Source organism: Mustela putorius, unplaced genomic scaffold, assembly GCF_011764305.1.
Source record: "Mustela putorius furo isolate JIRA1106 unplaced genomic scaffold, ASM1176430v1.1 tig00003866_pilon_pilon_pilon, whole genome shotgun sequence".
Classification (NCBI taxonomy): domain Eukaryota; kingdom Metazoa; phylum Chordata; class Mammalia; order Carnivora; family Mustelidae; genus Mustela; species Mustela putorius.
The window spans coordinates 2,916,366-2,937,575 of record NW_025422018.1 but is presented as its reverse complement, the minus strand read 5'-3'; the positions used below and the strand labels follow the sequence as shown (position 1 = coordinate 2,937,575).

The window sequence follows — 21,210 nt, the reverse complement described above, 5'->3', positions numbered from 1 at the left end:
ATTAGGATGGCAGCCTCCCAGTCTCCAGCCCTGGAGGAGCCAAGAGTTTCACCCCCTTCACTGAGCCATCAGAGTAAAACAGTCAGTCAGTCCTGTCTCCTTGGTCTCCAGCCACACTCTGAGCTCACCCAGCCTTTGACCAAGAGTTTCTATCTCTGGCACACAGCCCCAGTTGAAGTCTCCAAACCGAGCAGATTCCTGCAGTGTGCCCCCACACCACCCCTCTTGGTGGAGGAAGGGGGGTTCTTCCTGGATCCGTCAATTGTGGGGTCGCTGCTCGAAGAGTAGTACCCCAACTGTGCCTCGGATAACACTTTAAGGTAACCCTGAGCTGAGCGGCCCCTCCTTCACTCTGTCTCTGCAGCCGGCTTCCCCACTTGTTACTTAGGAGCTCTGCTGCACTCAGGCATGAGTCCTGAGAGCATGCTGTCCCAGTGAAGGCTCCACACCCCTTAGCCCACCCCACCCCCACTTAGCCTCTAGAGTGACGACCCTTAGCAGAGAAGACTTCTAAAAGTTCCGATTTTGTGCTCCACTGCTCTATCACTTGCTGGGAGCTGACCCCTCTCCCTGTGGTCTATCTTCATGTGTTTTGCCTCAGATTCACTTCTCCACACGTCCTATCTTCCAGAAATTGGTGTCTTTTGTGTTCCTATAATTGTTGCTGTTCTTCTCTTCGATCGCCTGTTGAGTTTGTAGGTGTTCAAAATGGTTTGATAACTATCCAGCTGAATTCCTGGGACCAGAGAAATTTAGGTCTCCTACTCTTCTGCCATCTTGCTCCTCCCCTTTACATATATTTTTTAATGTTTTTGTTTGAAAACATTAAGCTGTATTGGTGATAATTGCCCCACTTTTCATAATTTGACATGTTCTCCAAATATGTAGAATTAATCTATTGAATTGGGGATTACTTATGTCTAATGACTTTAGAAGTATCTTTTTATTAACAAAGTAAAATATCTTCTGACTATAAAACTGAACAAAATGAGATAATAGGTCATTTCTTTAAAATACAAAAATAGATTTTTTTCCAATCTCTTTCAAACAAGTGAAACTTAATGTGTGAAAATAACATTATTTTATTTTTTTACTTTCTTTTGCTTTTAAATCATGGCTTAAAATTTGTGATCAAAATTATATTCATCCAGTTAGGTAATATTTGCGCCATTATTGGCCTTTTTTATGTCTTTCTCATGTTAATTATCTTACTGTTTGGTTTATAAATACTCTTACTATCCATAAATTATCAAAGAAAATGTTTACATAAGGAAAGTGATGTTAGGGTAAGAGAGGTGACTTTAGTTCCTATACAGACTTCTGAACCCCAATCACATTAAACTGTCTCTCAGATTTGTGTATTTGCTCGCATAATAAGATTTACATTGTGTTTTATCAGATACTAATCTCAAAATATTTTCTTTGAGGGACGCCTGGGTGGCTCAGTTGGTTGGACGACTGCCTTCGGCTCAGGTCATGATCCCGGAGTCCCGGGATCGAGTCCCACATTGGGCTCCCTGCTCCATGGGGAGTCTGCTTCTCCCTCTGACCTTCTCCTCGCTCATGCTCTCTCTCACTGTCTCTCTCTCTCAAATAAATAAATAAAATCTTTAAAAAAAAAAAAAAAGAAAGAAAAATATTTTCTTTGACTTTTGCACCATAGGATTTTACTGATGATACACGATCAGTTTCAGTAATCCTAAAGTCTTTTTAATAAGTTTGAATAGTTTAATTCACTGAACTTATCAGCATTACTATAAAAATATTTCAAAATATATTTACTACTATGGTCATAAACCCTCATACTAGCTGCATCATTTTTAGATACTAAAAAGAATACTTTGGGTTTAAGAGACAGACATGACTGCATTCATAGAAACTAAAATTTTTATATCCTGAAAGCCATGACTTAATTTCTTTGTGCCTTAATCTTACTCATCTATAATGTGGATAATAACTACTTAATCAGAATCTTGGTGAGAATTAATGAGGTAATAACACTTAAATAAGTACTCTAAACAGTTCTTCACACATCAGACTTCAGTAAATGTGAACTATGGTTATCACTGACCCATAAATAGGATAGATTGAGCCATCATATAATTATTCATAGGCAAAGTTTGTACCAAATTAAAATCTAAAATGGAGCTCAGAGGGACCCACATATCTGTCATGTCTTCAGAAAATTAACTCATATTAATTAACCAAATTAAATATATGTGAATGTAATAAAATATGTCAGTGTTATAAAGAAAGCTTACCTCATGTTTTAGAAATAGTATATTTTATAAGCCCCTAGAAAATTTCCAAAAATCTTTAGATCATACGTGTTTACTGATGACACAGCATCAGTATCCGTATTCCTCGTGTCTTTTTAAAAAGTGTGAGTAGTTATTAGAAAAATATATTGTTAGGAACCATCCTGATGAGATGTAAATAATTCTTCAAAATATTCTGTATACCTAAATCATACTGTTTCCGAAGTAATTTAAATGTTAATTCAACTAAGTTTCCCTCACAAAGTAATTTACTTAGTACTGAAATATGTGCAACATAAAAATAGTCTTCTGTTTATAAAACAAAAGTGCCTTCAAAGTTATTAGTTATATTTTTAGTGTGTAACTCAGTTTTTCTCTTAAAGTGCTCTATGGCAGGAGTTTTCAAAAGGTGGTGTTCAGAGACTCTGCAAGGTCAAATCTAACTTTCATACTTATGGTTTTCTGTTTGCTTTTTTCATACTCATTCTCTCATGAGTATACAGTATAGTTTTACAGAGGCTAACAGTATGTAGCAACACAGCAGATTGAACATAGAAGTAGATACGAGAATCTAGCTATTTTCTGTTGAACCAGACATTAAGGAAATTTGCAAAAATGTTAAATACCATTCTTCTAAAAAATTTTCAGTTTTGGAAAATATACTTATTTTTCATAAAATGTGTTACTTATGTTAACCTGTAATGCCCTCAGTTATTATCTTTAAGGAGATTAGTAAGTATTTTGAAATTTTCCCAGTTTTCACTTCTAATATTGATAAATTTTGAGAGACACTCACTCTCACCCCTATCACAGTATTGACTCTTTAATATACCATGTGTTTATTTACTTTCTATGACCTAAAAGTTACATATTTATTTCTTATCAAAATAATTATCCTAAATATTTTTATTGGGCATTAATCATTTTTTGAGAACCTAAACAATTTGTAAATGTCTTAATTTATAGGTTGCAAGTGCAAGAAAACAGTATAACATACAGATTTCTCAACTAACAGAAGAACTTTCAGCCCTTCATATGGTATGTTAGAAGACTATATTGATATTTTCTCCTGAATATTGATTATTTTAAAGGCCAGGATACATTTTAATGAATCTTGTAATGGGCATTCTTGTTCATTCAGGTGATACTTATTAAGCCAGGAATTAGACTAGATGTTTGGAGAAGAGTAAAAATCAAAATAAACATGTGTTACCTGCAATCTTGGAACTTATGGTCTAGCAGGAAAGATGGATGGCATTTACCACATTTTACTACAATTACTTTTTTTAACAAAGAACACACAGAATGCTATTGAAGCACCCATTTGCAACTGCTACCATATGCCAGGTTCATTTGGGAGATGAGGGGGAAAGAAAAAGTATATATGACAATGGAAAAGAAGAAAGACAAGCTACCCAAAAGAAATGAGTACTGAAGGATAAATAGACAAAGAGAAAAGAAAAGAGTACTTGTATGTCTAGAGGTGAAATTAAATATGTAAATTTAATAACAAGATTTGATGAAATGGAATTTAATAGCTTTGCTTACAGGGGGAATAAAAGTACAAGAATTTTCAGAGATTAGGAAGATGTTTTCAACTTCACAAACTCTAATATTTTCTGAATCTCTATATTGCTTTTAATCTTGATGGTAAAACTTAGCAGTGAATTATGTCTTGTAATAAATATGTTACATTATGTTCTCTTTCTCTATCTCCTGTCTCCCTCCTTCCCTCTCCCTTTCTCTTTCTTCATAAAAATCTTAACTTTCCAATTAGATTGTAAATACCTCAGAGTAGAAGAGTCTTAGGCCTCCTTTTATTTTTCCCATGGCCTAGCCTAGTCTTTTCACAGCATGTTTTTTAATATTTATTGACTGATATTTAAAGAACTCTGAAAAAAGGAGCATATTTTTCACATTCTACAAACTCTGTAATGTACATGATGAGACTTTTGTCTATGATTGTAATAGAATAAGAAACAGTGTTATTTTTGTTTGCTTAATGTCATCTGTTTTAAGGATGGAGGAACATTAACTAAAATTAATGGGATGCTGTGTGGCCAGTTAATCATGTCTAATTATTTGTTGTTTTTCAGTTTTGCTTCCTCTTCTATCACCTTGCTGTTTTGCTTTTTCTCTTATGTGAACTGATTTAGCTATCAACAGATTCACAGCTTAGAAAAAGACGATCCTACCCCAATCCAACATCATTTAATGGCTTGTAAACTCTGGAGGGACAAGAACACTATTTCTTTCTCATTTCCCAAAGGAATGTGTGTTGGATAAGATCTGCAGAGATTTTAAGTATAGTAACTCTTAACAGCCACAACCAGAGTTATATAAACTCACTTCAAAGCAAAAAATTTTCAGTTTATTATGAAGTATTTCTTACAATTTATAGTAAAACAATTGTAATCCATAGCTAAGATGGATTTTTCTTTTTTTTTTTTTTTGAAGATTTTATTTACGTATTTGACAGAGAGATCACAAGTAGGCAGAGAGGCAGGCAGAGAGAGAGAGAGAGAAGCAGGTCTTCCACTGAGCAGAGAGCCTGATGTGGGGCTCGATCCCAAGACCCCGAGATCATGACCTAGGCCGAAGGCAGAGGCTTAACCCACTGAGCCACCCAGGGGCCCTTAAGATGGATTTTTCTAAAGATATTAAGTATTATCTGATGTCATGTTGATTCCATGGGGAAAACTGTACTGATTAATTGAAAAGTGTATTCAACTACTTTAAAAAGCAGATTTTCTCAGGTAACTCAAAAACTCAGACTACGGTTTGAGACATAATAACCTGACATCAGCTTTTGACATATTCTTACGTACCAATTTTACCACCTGAACCATAAAGATGAAGTCAAGGAGAGAAGTTAAGCATACTTTAGCTAACCCAAAACTAAGTTATGCTGGTAGGAAGAAGAAAAACTCGTGTTTTAGGTTATCGTGCAGATTTTTTGATAGATTTAAGAAAAGGCCAGAGCCAGTCTAGTCACATATCTCCCTTGGAAAGCAGCACAACTTTTACTTTCTCCTAAGGGTACAATTTCTTCTAAGAATACTCAAGGTTTTAATTCTGCCAACTAACAGAGATTGCTATTAATCTACAGCAAATGAGTAAGAAGATTGGTTATTAATTTTATACAAGTTAAATGAAAAGTTCATTATGATCTTTTTTGGATCGGTGAATTAAAAAAAAAATCTTTTTAATTTTGAATCTCCACATCTGTAGGTATTTAGATATCTTTTTGTTATTTTCTAATCCAGTTAAATAGATGCCACAGATTATAATCTGTATGATATTGATTCTTAAAATTTTTTATGATTTTATTTATGGTAGACTATAGGGTATGATTTTGAAAATACTCCATGTGTACTTGAAAAAATATTTACTATCATTTGATCATATCTTTCCCAAAAGATAGGAATATTGGTGGGGATTAATAGCAAATATCCATGAAAACCTTTAATAATAATAATTTTAAATGTTTGCTTTGGTATTACAGTGAATTTTTAATAGAATTAATGTATGTCTCTGTAAAGGTTTCAATTTACTGTCTTATTTTAACTTTGTTATATGAGGTTAACCCAAAATTCTTTCAGTTGTCATTTATCCATGAAATGGTGGATTGGGTGTTGAGAGATGCATAATGTATTTATCACAAACCTTTCTTTATATATCATTCACCAGTTTCAGAAGTGGGATCCAACCTTGTTATTAATACCTATATTAAAAATCATATGAGAATCATATCAATAGCTGCAGAAAAAGCATTTGACAAAATCTAACCCCCATTCATGATAAACTCCCAGTACACTAGAAACAGAGGGGAACTTACTCAACTTAGCAAAGAATATCTACAAAAAGCCTATAGCTCTGAAACCAAAGCTTTCCCAGTAAATCGGGAACAAAGCAATCATATGCCCTCTCACCACTGCTTTTCAGCGTCAAGCTAATGCAATTTGACTGAAAAAGGAAATAAAAGTTGTACAGATTCGGAAGGAAGAAATTTGTTTGCAGATGACATGATTGTCTATGTAGAAAACAAACCAAAAAAAGAACCAAAAACATGGAACAAAGAAACAATTTTGGCATACAAGGTTGTAGGATACAGAGTTAATATACAAAAGGAAATTGTTTTCCCATATACCGACAATGAACAAATGGAATTTTAAATTAAAAACACAGTGCCCAACTTTTGTATCCACATGGATGGGACTGACGGAGATTATGCTGAGTGAAATAAGTCAAGCAGAGAAAGTCAGTTATCATATGGTTTCACTTACGTGTGGAGCATAAGGAATAACACAGAGGACATTGGGAGATGGAGAGGAAAAGTGAGTTGGGGGAAATTGGAGGGGGAGACAAACCATGAGAGACGGTGGACTCTGAGAAACAAACTGAGGGTTTTGGAGGGGTAGGGGTGGGGGTTGGGTGAGCCTGGGGGTGGGTATTATGGAGGGCATGTATTGCATGGAGCACTGGGTGTGCTGCATAAACAATGAATTTTGGAACACTGAAAAAAAAAAACAGTGTCATTTAACTTAGTACATAAAAAGTTACTTAGTTATATATCTAGCAAAATCTATATGAGGAAAACTCTGATGGAAGATATCAATGAAGAAGTAAATAAATGAAGAGATAGCCCATGTTCATGGATAAGAAGACTCAAAGTTAAAATGTCAGTTCTTCCCAGCCTGATCTATAGATTGAGTACAATCCCAGTCATATCCTAGCAAGTTATTTTCTGGATAGTGACAAACTGACTCTAAAGTTTATCTGGAGGAAAGGCTTAGTATCCAAAATCTATAAAGAACTTATCAAACTCAGTACCCGAAAACAATTAATCCAGTTAAGAAAGAGGCAGAAGACATAAATAGATACTTTTCCAAAGAAGACATCCAGATGGCTAACAGGCACATGAAAAGACGCTCAGCGTCACTCATTATCAGGAAAATACAAGTCAAAACCACAGTGAGATACCACCTCATACCTGTCAGAATGGCTAAAATTAATAGCACAAGAAACAGGTGTCGGGGAGGATACAGAGAAAGGAGAACACTCTTGCATTGTTGGTGGAAATGCAAACTGGTACAGCTTCTGTGGAAAACAGTGTAGAGGTTCCTCAAAACATTAAAAATAGAACGATGTTATGATTCAGCAGTTACAGTACTAGGTATTTACCCAAATGATAGAAGAATACAGATTTGAATGGGTACATACACCTCAGTGTTTATAGCAGCATTATCAACAATAGCCAAACTACAGAAAGAGCACAAATATCCTTTGACTGATGAATGGATAAAGAAGAGGTTGTGTGTGTGTGTGTGTGTGTGTGTGTGTGTGTGTAAATATATAGGAATGTTACTCAGCCATCAAGAAGAATGAAATCTTGCCATTTGCAACAAAGTGGGTAAAGTTAGAGTGTATTATACTAAGCAAAGTAAGTCAGAGAAAGACAAATACCATACGATCTCACTCATATGGGGAATTTAAGAAATGAACGTATGGGAAGGGGGAGGGAAGAGAGAGAGAGAGAGGAAAACAAATCATAAGAGACTCTTAACAATAGAGCATGGGGCACCTAGGTGGCTTAGTTCATTAAGTGTTTGCCTTCAGCTCAGGCCATTATCCCAAGATCCTGAGATTGAGTCCAAGGACAGGCTCCCTGCTTGGCTGGCTACTCAGCAGGGACTCTGATTCTCCCTCAGCCTGCCCTCCCCCATGAATGCACATGTGCAGACACACTCTCCCTCTCTCTTTCTCCCCCCATCCCTCTCAAATGAATAAAATCTTGAAAAAGAAAAAAAAATAGAGAACAAACTGAGGGCCAGTGGAGGGAGGTGGGTGAAGGATGGGCTAAATGGGTGATGGGTATTAAGGAAGGCGCTTGTTATGTTGAGCACTAGGAATTGTATGTAAATGATGAAGCACTGAATTCTACTCTTGAAACCAATATTGCACTGTATGTTACTAATGAGAATTTAAATAAAAATTCAAAAAACAATAATAAGTTTTAAATAAATAAATAAAGCTTATCTGGAGGGACAAAAGATCCAAAATAGCCAATACAATATTGAAGGAGACTTAAAAAAAAAAAATCAAAAGACTGACACTACCATATTTCAAGAATTACTCTATAGCTATAGTAATCAAGCGAGTAGGATGTTGGTGAAAAAAAACAGACAAATAGATCAGTGGAATAAAATATAGAATCTAGAATGGAATAAAATATAGACCCACATAAATGCAGTCAGCTAATCATTGACAAAGATGCAAAAGCAATAATACAATGGTGCAAAGAGAGTCTTTTTAACAAATGGTGCTAGGACAATTAGACAATCACATGTATAAGAATGAATATGGATACAGACTTTACACCATCCACCAAAATTAATTCAAAATGGGTCATAGACCTAAATATAAAACAGAAAACTTTAAAATTCCTAGAAGAAAATCTAGATGATTTTGGTTTTGACGATAAATTTTTGGATACAGCATCTAAGGCATGACCCATGAAACAATTGATAAGTTGGACTTCATTAAAATGAAAAATTTCTCTGTGAAAGACACTGTCAAGAGAATGAAAATTCCAACCGTAGACTGGGAGAAAATATTTGCAAAAGGCATAGCAGACAACTATTAACCAAAATATACGAAAAATTTTTAAAATTCAATAATAAGAAAACTCAATTAAAAAGTGGACACATGGGCTCCTGGTGGCTCAGTGGGTTAAGCCACTGCCTTCAGCTCAGGTCATGATCCCAGGGTCCTGAGATCGAGTCCCGCATCTGGCTGTCTGCTCGGCAGGGAGCCTGCTTCCTCCTCTCTCTCTCTCTGCCCATCTCTGCCTACTTGTAATCTCTCTCTGTCAAATAAATAAATAAAATCTTTAAGAAAAAAAAAAAGTGGACACATGTGATGAGCACTGGGTGTTCTATGCAACTAATGAATCATTGAACACTACTCAGAAGCTAATGATGCACTATACAATGGCTAACTGAACATAATAAAAAAAATTGTGGACCAAAGATCTTAACCCCAGAAGATATACAGGGGCATATAAGCATATGAAAAGATGCTACACACCATATTTCACCAGGGAAATGCAAACTAAAACAATAATGAGCTGTTACTCCTTATACACATAGGTACCTGATACACCTATTACCATGAGCAAAATTCAGAATACTGATACCACCAAACTCCGGGAAAGATGTGGAGCAACAGGAATTCTCATTCATTGCTGGTGGGAGTGCAAAATGGTATTATAGCCACTTTTGAACACAGTGTGATGGTTTCTTACAAAACTAAATATGGTCCATATTACCATATGGTCCAACAATTGCACTCTTATGTATTTACCCAAAGGAGCTGAAAACTTATATCCACACAAAAACCTAAACATGAGTGTTTATAGCAGCTTTCTTCACAGTTGCCAAAAGTTGGAAGCAACCAAGATGTCCACACAAATGGACAAATAAACTGGTACATCCAGACAATGGAGTATTACTCAGCACTAAAAAGAAATGAACTATCAAGTCATGAGAAGACATGGAGGAAATAAAAATGCATATTATTAAGTAAAAGAAGCTAGTCTGAAAAGCCTACATACTGTGACTCCAACTGACATTCTGGGAAAGGCAAAAGTATGGAGACAGTAAAAAGATATTATCAGGGGTTTAGGAGGAGAGAGAGATGAATAAGCATAGGTGAAACACAGAGGATTTTTTAGAACAGTGAAACTACTCTGTATGTGTGCATTGCCACTGGTGCACAAGTTGCCCTCCATGTTTTGGGGCTCCAACAGTGTTTTGTAACCTCTGTATGATACTGTAATGGTGGATACATGTCATTATAAATTTGTCCAGACCCATATGTACAGCACCAAGAGTGAACTCTAAATTATGGGCTTTGAGTGATAATGTTGTATCAATGTAGGTTCATCAGTATCAGGAAATGTACCACTACAGTGAGGGCTCTGCATATATGGGGGCAAGAAGTATGGCAGAAATCTATAACTTCCTGTTAACCTAAAACTGCTCTAGAAATAGTCTGTTAATCACACAGGATGAGTTATGAACATAGGAGAAATCTCAAATTTTACACCATAAAACCACTTTCCATAGATTAGCAATTTACTGTATGAACATATAAGTTTCTATATGAACTGTATAAACACTAAAGTTTCATTTCTTGTACACTAACAATTCTGCTCTAATGAAAGACAATAAATTTAGATTAATCACCTGATTCGTAACATAGGGTTAAGTAACATCGGGTTAATTCATTATAATCAGAATTCATTTGGGGTCACAATTTAGAAGCTCATTTTAAAATTTAAAAACACCGATACACAGTACTCTGTAAAATAAAGTTACGCTAAAGATAATCGAATATCAGTAGTGTACTGCCAGTAAGGATGTTCATCTGAATCATAATTTACAATTAGTAGAAAATAAATCATACCCATTCTCAAAAATAAATAGATAAAAACAAATAGCTATGAGAAACCAGTCATTATAATGGTTATTTTCAGTTTTACTCTCATTTGCAAAATACTAAATTTTTTTTTTAAAGATTTTATTTATTTATTTGACAGACAGAGATCACAAGTAGGCAGAGAGGCAGGCAGAGAGAGAGAGAGAGAGAGAAGCAGGCTTCCTGCGGAGCAGAGAGCCCGATGCGGGGCTCGATCCCAGGACCCTGAGATCATGACCCGAGCCGAAGGCAGCAGCCCAAACCACTGAGCCACCCAGGCACCCCATGCAAAATACTAAATTTTATCAACTGATTGATATGCTTGCTTGCTCAGTTTTACTGATTAAAACCTTTTGAGCAGAAATGTTTCATGATCCTGCTAATAAAACTTTTACTGTGTCCATTGGCTTTTTTTTTTTTTTTTTTTTGAGAGACTATGTAAGCTGAGGAGGGGAGGGGCAGAGGGAGAGGGAGAGAGAGGATCTTGATCAGACTCCCCACTGAGCACAGAGCCCAATGCAGGACTTGATCTCACAACCCTGAGATCATGACCTGAGCCAAGATCAAAAGTCAGATGCTTACCAATTAAGCCATTCAGGCTCCGTTTTTTGCCCCCCCAAAAAAGTTTTAGACTTTAAATACCTGTGTGCTTATTAAGGCCACAGGTTGTCCTCAGGGTGTTTTGTTACTGTCCAGATCTGTGTTCCCTTTTAAAATATGTGATAAGTGTAGATGAATAAAACTAATATGAGAAAAGGTTCTTATTTTTTTTTCTCTCTGGAATCCTTCAACCTATGTCACCAATTTAGAATGTTTACTTAGAACTCCTGAGATAGGTAGCTCTTTGAAGATAGAGGTTTTTTTGTTTTTGTTTAATAATCAATATGGTCCTGCTATATTGATAGGGTAAGTGTGGTATTCTTGTAATGAGCAAATCATTTAATTCATCCATTTTTCCTTAAGATTTTACAAACATATATATTTACAATATGAATTGAATTTATAGGAATGTGGTGAAAAACAAAGCCAAATTGAACAAGCCATTAGGGAGAAAAAAGCCGTGGAAGAAGAACTAGAAAAGGTAAAACAGAAAAAATACCTACCTACAACTCAGCTGCAAATGCTCACTATTACTCTCCACTTTCATCACACTATTTAGTAGCAACCCCTACATTGTAAGTGAGTGTTTTTATTTGAAATATATTCACATTCTTACATTTCTTTGTAAGAATATCCACAGTATTTGCACTTTTTACTTAAAGATATGTTTTATGAAGTAGCTATATTCCTTGTTTAAACTTCATCCCAATAGTAAATTTTACTTGGTCTCCCTTCTGTTTTTAAATTTAATGCCAACTTTTATTGGGTTTAAGCTATCTATAAAAACAAGTATATATAAACAGAAAATTATAACATTACTCTGATTTTAACCTTTTAAAAGTGTAGATTTTCATTTCTTAAGTAGGAAAATATTATCCCAGAATTTGAGAAAAAATAATGTGAAAATTCTGTGGTTTAAAATTTTATTTCTTACTTAAATACCTTTTTTATCATCAGTAAATATCCCACTCTTTTTTAATGCCTTGGGAAAAAAGGGAAACGAAACTTGTTGCAGCATATATTGTGTTTTAAGTTGCTGCATTAGGAACTTTTGTAGAAGTTAAGTAACTTACCCATGCTAACAAATAGTGAATGGTAGAGTCAAAATTTAATTTTCAAAGAACTACGTAATATAAAAAGCATGTGATGTATCTGTATTACTGACGTAAAAAGATCATGACATCAAATAGTAAAAGAGTCACTTACAAAGCAGCACACAGGAAAAATATATATGTCATGTTCTGGGTAGGACCCTTATGGTCACCAGTCTCCTGTGATGTTGATTCCTTCCGAGTTACTATCTGTTATGGAATAGGGATAGATCCTACTTAGATTGCTACCTACTATACATCATGGCTGTGATGAAGTTTTAAAATCACATGACATAGAAAGGAACAGGCTTATTTGAGAAAATATAAAAGAAGACTAAAGACAACAGGTAAAGAAAAGACAGTTCCCTAATTCTCCCACATTCCCAGACAAGTGTGCTAAAGTCAAAGCACTGTGTCCTGTGTAAGGTAATATAAATATAATCTTTTGCAGATTTACCATGAAGGCAGAGTAAATGAAAGTGATTACAGAAAACTAGAAGAAATGCACCAGAGATGCCTGCTTGCAGAGCGTTCAAAAGATGATCTTCAACTAAGACTTAAGACAGCAGAAAATAAAATAAAACAACTTGAAATAAAGTAAGTTATTCTTTTCGATTTTCTGTTAACATTTTCAGAATTCATACACTTTCTGACAGATTCTTTACTTTTTTAAAATAGAACTTACATATATGTTAAAAAAAAGAAACTTTTCAGCACCAAATAGAAATTTTTAAGCTTATTTTTTTAAGATTTTATTTATTTATTTTACAGAGAGAGAGAGCACAAACAGGGGGAGCAACAGGCAGAGGGAAAAGGATTATCAGGCCCCCAGCTGAGCAAGGAGCCCTATGCGGGGCTTGATCCCAGGACCATCATGATCTGAGCCGAAGGCAGATGCTTTAAGCTTCTTTCTGAAAACTGATTTCATCAGGAAGAAAAGATTTAACAGTATTATGCCATTTTATTTTAAATTTCTCCTTTTTGGCAGTTAATTAGAATGCTCATAAGATTGGGTGTTTTTCATACTAACTATGCAGCTTTTATAGTAGCTTCCTTATAATTGTTTTTATACTTAGTTTATACTTATATTTCTTTTGTTACTGAATATCCAAAATAATCCATCATGTTTATTTATTACATTGCTTATTAAAATGGTAAATTTATAGTCTGGCATATACCTTCTGAATATTTTTTTACCTTTCTCCCCCAGAGTGTTACTTAATACAGTAAAACTTAATTTGAATTGCATGAAATCTCAGTCTGTTACAGAATATGTTTAATAGATATTTTAAAAATAAAGAGGAATAGTGTCAGCAATATAGTGGAATGACTTGGAGGTACCTGGCCCATGTCCCTCCACAGAAAAATATATGAAAGGCATCCCTGGACAGAAGTGCCTTTATGAGAGCTTTGGGATCCAGGTAGGAGGTTAAAAAACACTGTTGGAGCCCCAAAACAGGAAGGGAAGCTTGTGCACCAGTGGCAGTGCACATTGTGGTTTTATCTATGGACCAAAACAACCCCATCTTCCTGTGGTTCTGGCTCTGGCCCTACTTACCCATAGTCCTACACCTGGCCCCCTCTACTAAGGGACTCAGCAGAAGCCATTCCTGTGGGTACTTCTGATAACAGGTCTGCCAACCTCAGAGCTGACTCTTGTCCCTCCAACCCAACTCTAGTTCCACTCTCCTATGGTCTGGAAGCAGTACTGCCCTCGCAGGAACCAGCCCAGTGAACTGAGAGGAGTACTGATTGTTCCCCAGCAGAAGTCACATACGACAGCAGACTTAGCAAAAACCACAAGATACAGATCCAGCAGAAGCCACACTTGTGTCTTGTGACCCAGCTTCAGTCCCACTCTACCACAGTCCAGAAGCAGTCCTACCCACCCATGGACCAGCACAGTGACATGACAGGAGCACCCTTAGGAACCCCCATGAGACATAACACCTGACTATATTCCTGAGTACATGCTTGCCAACTATGAACCTGGCAATAGCCGCATGACATGGTTTCAGCCTTGCTCAACCACAGTCCCAGAAGCTGCACTATCAGTTGTAGGACTTCGGGGGAGAAAGTCTGTGTGCCAGAATCAGTCTGTAAAGACTGGAAAAGGAATCTGCTTCTTCAGATACACAGATACCAAGAAAAGAATCTGACAAACATGTTAACACCAAAGGAAACTAATAAAGCTCTACTAATTGACCCAAAAGAAATGGAGTTCCATGAACTGCTTGACAAAAATTTTAAATGTTGTCTTAAAGAAACTCAATGGACTATGAGATAAGACATTTGACTAAATGAAATCAGAAAAATGATACATGAACAAATGAGAAGTTTAACAAAGAAATAGAAACCATTAGATCAGATGATAGGCCACAAAACAAGTCTTAGAAAATTTAAGAAGATTGAAATTATATCAAGTATCTTTTCCAGCACAATGGTATGAAACTACAAATCAATAATGGGAGGAAAATTGAAAAATTAACACACTCTTGAATGATCAATGGATCAAAAAAGAAATCAAAGGAAATAAAAAATACCCTGACACAAATGAAAATGGAAGCATAATATACCAAAACTTATGGGATGCAACAAAATCACTTCTCAGAGGGAAGTTTATAGCAAAGTTTATAACAATAAATATATATTAAGAAATCTCTCAAATAAACAACCTAACCTTACACCTTAAGAACTAGGAAAAAAAGAAAAATACTAAGCCCAAAAGGAAGGAAGTAGCAGAGATAAGAGTAGAAATAAAAAATTTTTACAATAGGAAAGATCAACAAAGCTGAGACTTAATTTTTTAAAAAGATAAAATTGACAGTCTTTTAACTAGACTAAGAAAAAAAGAAAACTCAAAATCAGAAGTAAAAGAGGGGAGACATTATAACTATACCACACAAATACAACAGACCACAAGAGACTACTGTCAACAATTACATGCCAGCAAATTAGATAAACTTGAAGAAATGGATAAATTCTTAGAAACACATAAATCCCTTCTAAGACTGAATCTGAAAACTAGTAAGGAGACTGAATCAGTAATTAAAAACCTCCTTGGGTTTTGGAAAAGCCCGGAACCAGATGGCCTCACTGGTGAATTCTACTAAACATTTAAAGGAGACATAAATGAGAGTGCCTTCTCAAACTCTTCCAAAAAAGTGAAGAGAGAACATTTCCAAATTCATTTTATGAGGCCAGTATTACTCTGATACCAAAACAAGGACAGTATCAGAAAGTAGAATTCCAGGCTTAATACCCATGATGAATACAGATGGAAAAATACTCCAAAAAACATACTAGCAAACAAAATTCAATAACACATTAAAAGAATCATATGCAATTGTCAAGTGGAATTAATACCTGGGGGGCAAAGATGGTTCAAGATATGCAGATCAGTAAATGGGCTATACCACATTAAAGAATGAAGGATAAAACTTGTGATCATCTCGATAGACACAGAAAAAGCATTTCACAAAATATAGCATCTATTCATGGTAAAAAATTCTCAACAAATTAGAGAAGAAATGTACTTCAACACACGAAAGGCCATATATAAAAAGCCCACAACTAACGTCATACTAAATGGGGAAAAGCTAAAATCTTTTCCTTTAAGGTCAGGAACAAGACCATGGTGCCCACTCTTGCCACTTCTATTTGGTATAGTAATGGAAGTGCTAGTCAGAGCACTTACAAGAAAAAGAAAGAAAATGCATCCAAATTAGAAGTGAAATTGACTCTGTTTACAGAGAACATGATCCTATATATTGCAAAAACCCTGAAAACCTCACCAAAAAAGTCATTTGATCTAATACATAAATTCATTAAAGCTGTAGGAGGCAAAATCAACATACCAAAATCAGTTGCATTTCTATACACTAACAACAAACTATTTGAAAAAGAAGGAACAATCCAATTCACAGTAGTTTCAAAATGAATAAAATACTCAGAATAAATTTAACCAAGGAAGTGGAAAAAACTTTACACTAAAAATCATTGGTGAAAGAAATTGAAAGTCACATATAAATGTAAAGATACCATCTTCATGAACTGGGTGAAATAATATTGCTAAAATGTCCATACTATCCAAAGCAATCTTCAGATTTGATAAAATTCCTATCAAATTTCCAATAGCATTTTTTTTAAAGATTTATTTATTTATTTGATAGAAATCACAAGGAGGCAGAGAGGCAGGCAGAGAGAGAGGAGGAAGCAGGCTCCCCGCCGAGCAGAGAGCCCGATGCGGGACTCGATCCCAAGACCCTGGGATCACGACCTGAGCCGAAGGCAGAGGCTTTAACCCACTGAGCCACCCAGGCATCCCTCCAATAGCATTTTTAGTAAAAATGAAAATCCTAAAATTCATAATGGGGGCATCTGGCTGTCTTAGTTAAGCATCTGCCTTTGGCTGGGCTCATGATCCTGGGGTCCTGGGATCAAGGAGCCCTGTGTTTGGCTCCCTGCTCAGCAGAAAGCCTGCTTCTCCCTCTCCTGCCACTCCCCCTGCTTGTGCTGTCTCTCTTTCTGTCAAATAAATAAATCTTTTTTTGAAAATTCATAATGAACCTCAGAAGATTTTGAATGGACAAAGCAATCGTAGGATGAACAAGCTGAATGCATCACAATTCCTGATTTCAAAATATATTTATAAGTCTTTAGTAACCAAAACAGTATAGTACATGTGTAAAAAGTAGATACATAGATCAGGAGAACAGAATAGAGAGCCCAGTAGTAAATGCATGTATTTATGGTCAGCTGATCTTTGACAGGAGTGCCAAGAACAGGCAAGGGGGAAAGGATAGTCTTTTCAATAAATGGGAAACATTTCCCAACATCCAGTTGGGAAAACTGGATGTCCACATGAGGAAGAGTGAAATTTAACCCTTTTCTCACGCCATATACAAAAACCAATTCAAAATGGATTCAAAACTGAAATGTAAATCCTGAAACTGTAAAACTACTAGAAGAAAATGGGGAAAGTTTCTTGACGTTGGTCTTGCACTGGTTTTCGAATCTGACCCTAAAAGTACAAATAACAAAAGCAAAAATAGACAAGTGGAATTTTATCAAACTAAGAAGTTTCTGCATAACAAAGAAGAAAATCAAAAGAATCGAAAGATCACCTACAGCAGGTGAAATATGTGATTTGTAATTTGAAATATTTGTAAACAATACATCTAAGAAGTTAATATCCAAAATATATAAGGAAGTTGAACAATTCAATAGCAAAACAGATAAATTGCTTTAGAAATAGGAAAAGGACCTGAAGAGATTTTTCTCAGAAGACATACAAATGGCTAACAGGTTTAACAAAAGGTGCTCATCATCACTGGTCATTAGGGAAATGTGGATCAAAATTACACTGAGCTGTTACCTTACACCTGTTGGAATGGCTGTTACCAAAAAGACAAAAGATAGACTCCAGGTAAAGATGGCAGAGCAGGGTTAAAGCTTTTGGCTGACTACATTCAGCAAATGTAAACTTACCCAGATTGAATATGCTTTTATTGCTGTAGCTGGAGGAGCCCCTCCAGTGGGAATTAAAGCTGCAGATAGTGTGATATTAGCAACTGAGATGAAACAAATCCATTCTTTATGATGAGCAAGGTGTACACAAAGTAGAACCAACTACTGAGCATGTAGGCTTGGTGTATAGTGGCAGGGGCCCAGATTATAGAGTGCTTGTGCATAGAACACAGAAACTAGCTCAGTGATACTATCTTGTTAAGCAAGAACCTATTCTAGCAGCTCAGCTGGTATAGGAAGTAGTTTCTGTGATGCAAGAATATACTCATTCAGGTGGTATTCATCCATTCGGAGTTTCTTTACTATTTGTGGTTGGAATGAGGGGCAACTGTATTTATTTCAGTCAGATCCATCTGGAGTTCACTTTGCCTGGAAGGCCTCAGCAATGAGAAAGAACTATGTGAATGGGAAGGCTTTCCTCAAGAAAAATAACAAAGACCTGGAACTTGAAGATTCCATTCATATGGCCTTAAAGGAAAGCTTTGAAGGGCAGATGACAGAAGATAACATAGAAGTTGGAACTGCAGTGAAGCCAGATTTAGGAGGCCTACTTCAACTGAAGTTAAGGATTACTAGGCTGTTATTAGTATAATAACAAAGTGATTGGAAAATCCAGAATTTCAGATAATCTCTCTATTTAACCATGTTTAAAGTATGTTTTGTTTTGCAGGCTTTTTGCATACTTATTTCTACATGGTTTAATGGACTGATGTTTTTTAAATGACACTCATAAATCACAATAAACTGTTAAATTAAAAAAAAAAAAGAAAAGAAAAAGAAGAAGATAACCAGTGTTGGTGAGGATGTGGAGAAAAGGAAACCCTTGTATATTGTTGGTGGGACTGTAAATTGGTATAGCCACTATGGAAAACAGTGCATGGAGTTTCATCAAAGAATTTTAAAAACTACCATATGATCCATTTCTGGGTATATATCCAATGAAACAATATCACTGTCTCAAAAAAGATATCTACACTCCTATGTTTGTTGAGGTATTATTTACAGTAGCCAAGATATGAAAACAACCTAAGTGTCCATCAAGAGATGAACGGATGTAGAAGGGGGAGAGTAAATAGATCTAGTTATCCCCCCATTCTCTATTTTTTTTCTTACAATTTGTTGAAAACCTAGGCTGTTTGTATTCTAGTTTCCTCTGCCCACATGCATATATGTGATGCCATTTATCTTGTTTCTCTGTCCCATGTAATTCCTAAAAACTAGTAATCAAATCAAGAGGCTTAGCCTGATCCATTTTACATTTTTTTGTAAGAATTCTTCATAAATGATATATTTTTGGACTTCAGTTTGGAGGCACATAGTATGTGATTATTTCTGATGTTAGCATCTTTCTGATTTTATCATCCTTTGATGATTGTAGCCTAGATCTATCGTTAGGAACTTTATCAGCCAAAGTTGATATAGGAAAAAAGAGCCAAAGTATTATGGAAATAAAAGACCATATATATTCCCTCTGACACTTATTGACCAGGGTAATGTTCATAGTATTTGATTAGCTGGATTGAAAAAAAGGAAATTTTTAAAGATAGGAATAAAAATTAGCAACATATTGAAGCCATATACATGTTTGAAGTTTGTGTCACCCAGTAATCCATTGTTGAAAAAGTTCAAGAAATATAACCTGTTTAAATTGATAAAACAAAAGGCTTATAGAACTGGAAGTTTATTTCTTAAGAAACATTTTAAGTCATATAACAGGAAAATATGAAATAGGTCTTATTATAATTTAGTAATACAGACAGCTAATGTGTCTTCCTATGGAGTTGATTTAAGTGATAAAAGAATTTTGATCATTACCTTCCTTACCATTAGTTTCAGTTTATCCCCTTGAGGACTTCATTACACAGTGATTCTCACAGTTAGCAAAAATTTGAAAAGAAGTTCCACATAGATTTTCTAGGTGAGTAGTAACAGTTCAGCTTATTAGTTGAGATTGCTAAATTGGTTGTATTTGCCTGGGATAATACAACATTGTGAAACTACATATTTCAAGTCTACAGTGAAGAGAAATGGGTCAGAGCAAAGAATACAAAAGTCTGTACTATAAAACATAACTTCTTGACTTTCATTACAGATCATTGTTTAAAGGTTCCTTTTGTTCTTTAAATCAGTTCCTCGGAAGAGATATCACGTTGCCAAGAAATGATTCAGAAACTTCAAAACGTATTGGAGTCTGAGAGAGAGAACTGTGGATTTGTCAGTGAACAAAGGCTGAAACTTCAGCAAGAAAATGAACAGTTACAGAAAGAGACTGAAGATTTAAGAAAGATTGCTCTCGAGGCTCAAAAAAAAGCCAAATTAAAGGTATTTTGAAGCCTAGTTAGAGTTAAGTGTGTTCTTGGGAAAGTCAAAATATAAAAAATATTTAAATATTTACCCAGTAAAACATTTCTAAGTCTTTTTTTTTTTTTTTGGCCTTTTCATCAGATGACACTAAATCATAATGCAGAGCATTAACCAGTCTTTTTTGTATTGTAGAATTTGGCAAGCGTACTTGAAAATGATTGCTTTCACTATCCACACACACATAGAATTCTTTGCAACCATGAAATACACTGATATTGTTGCCAAAGCAATTTAAGCAGTGCTAGCAAAACTATAGATTAGATAACTTTATAGACTGCCATCCTCTCTTCTTCTATAATAGCCTCTTAAAAATTGAAGTCTAAAACCAGCTTTATAGAGCGTGCTACATCAGTATGCTCTGAGAACCTCTCATAGATAGTCTGAAATTTCCATGCAAGGGGGAGGGCAAGGGACAAAAGTCTCCTTTGGAAAAAAAATTCTCCTTTATTTTCATTCTCCTCTCCCCTTCCTCATGTTAATGTTTAACATACTTTGAAAATAGGAATGAGATAACCTGTTTAAGGGAGTTTCAAGAAGCACAGATGTCATTTTGAACATGTTGCTTGCCTTACCCCATTCCATGCAACTTTTATGAAAGTTGTCATTAACTCTTTATGATAAAGAACTGTATCTTCCAGTTTCATAAAAAGAATATGAGGTGGCAATATTCATGTTTCACTTTGTTTTTTGTTGCTGTATACTCATAAGAAGTTACATTCCAACCTAATTCATATCAACACATATTTATTGAATGCCTCCTACTGCAAGCATCAAACACTGTAGTTATTTATAAAAGCTTGAACTCTAAAAGAGAGCCTTATACAGAGAAGTTTCTACTTTATGCTTTAGTCACTGGGGATTCAAGACTTGATATAAAGCTACAGTAA

At 35.3% G+C, this 21,210-nt stretch overlaps 1 protein-coding gene and 1 pseudogene across 7 annotated transcripts in view; both read left to right on the top strand.

Annotated features, from left to right (window-relative positions):
* SCLT1 (sodium channel and clathrin linker 1) overlaps positions 1–21,210 on the top strand; it is a 179,390-nt gene that overhangs the window by 103,655 nt on the left and 54,525 nt on the right. For 5 of the 7 annotated variants that reach the window (XM_013053900.2, XM_045066435.1, XM_004747915.3 and 2 more), the window contains 4 exons: positions 3,225–3,296; positions 11,746–11,820; positions 12,882–13,027; positions 20,089–20,281. In XM_013053900.2, coding sequence (XP_012909354.1) covers positions 3,225–3,296; positions 11,746–11,820; positions 12,882–13,027; positions 20,089–20,281 — 486 coding nt within the window. The remainder of the gene's footprint in view (positions 1–3,224; positions 3,297–11,745; positions 11,821–12,881; positions 13,028–20,088; positions 20,282–21,210) is intronic. The other 2 variants (XM_013053898.2, XM_013053899.2) reach the window with 2 other exon arrangements.
* LOC106005366 lies at positions 16,929–18,562 on the top strand (annotated as a pseudogene).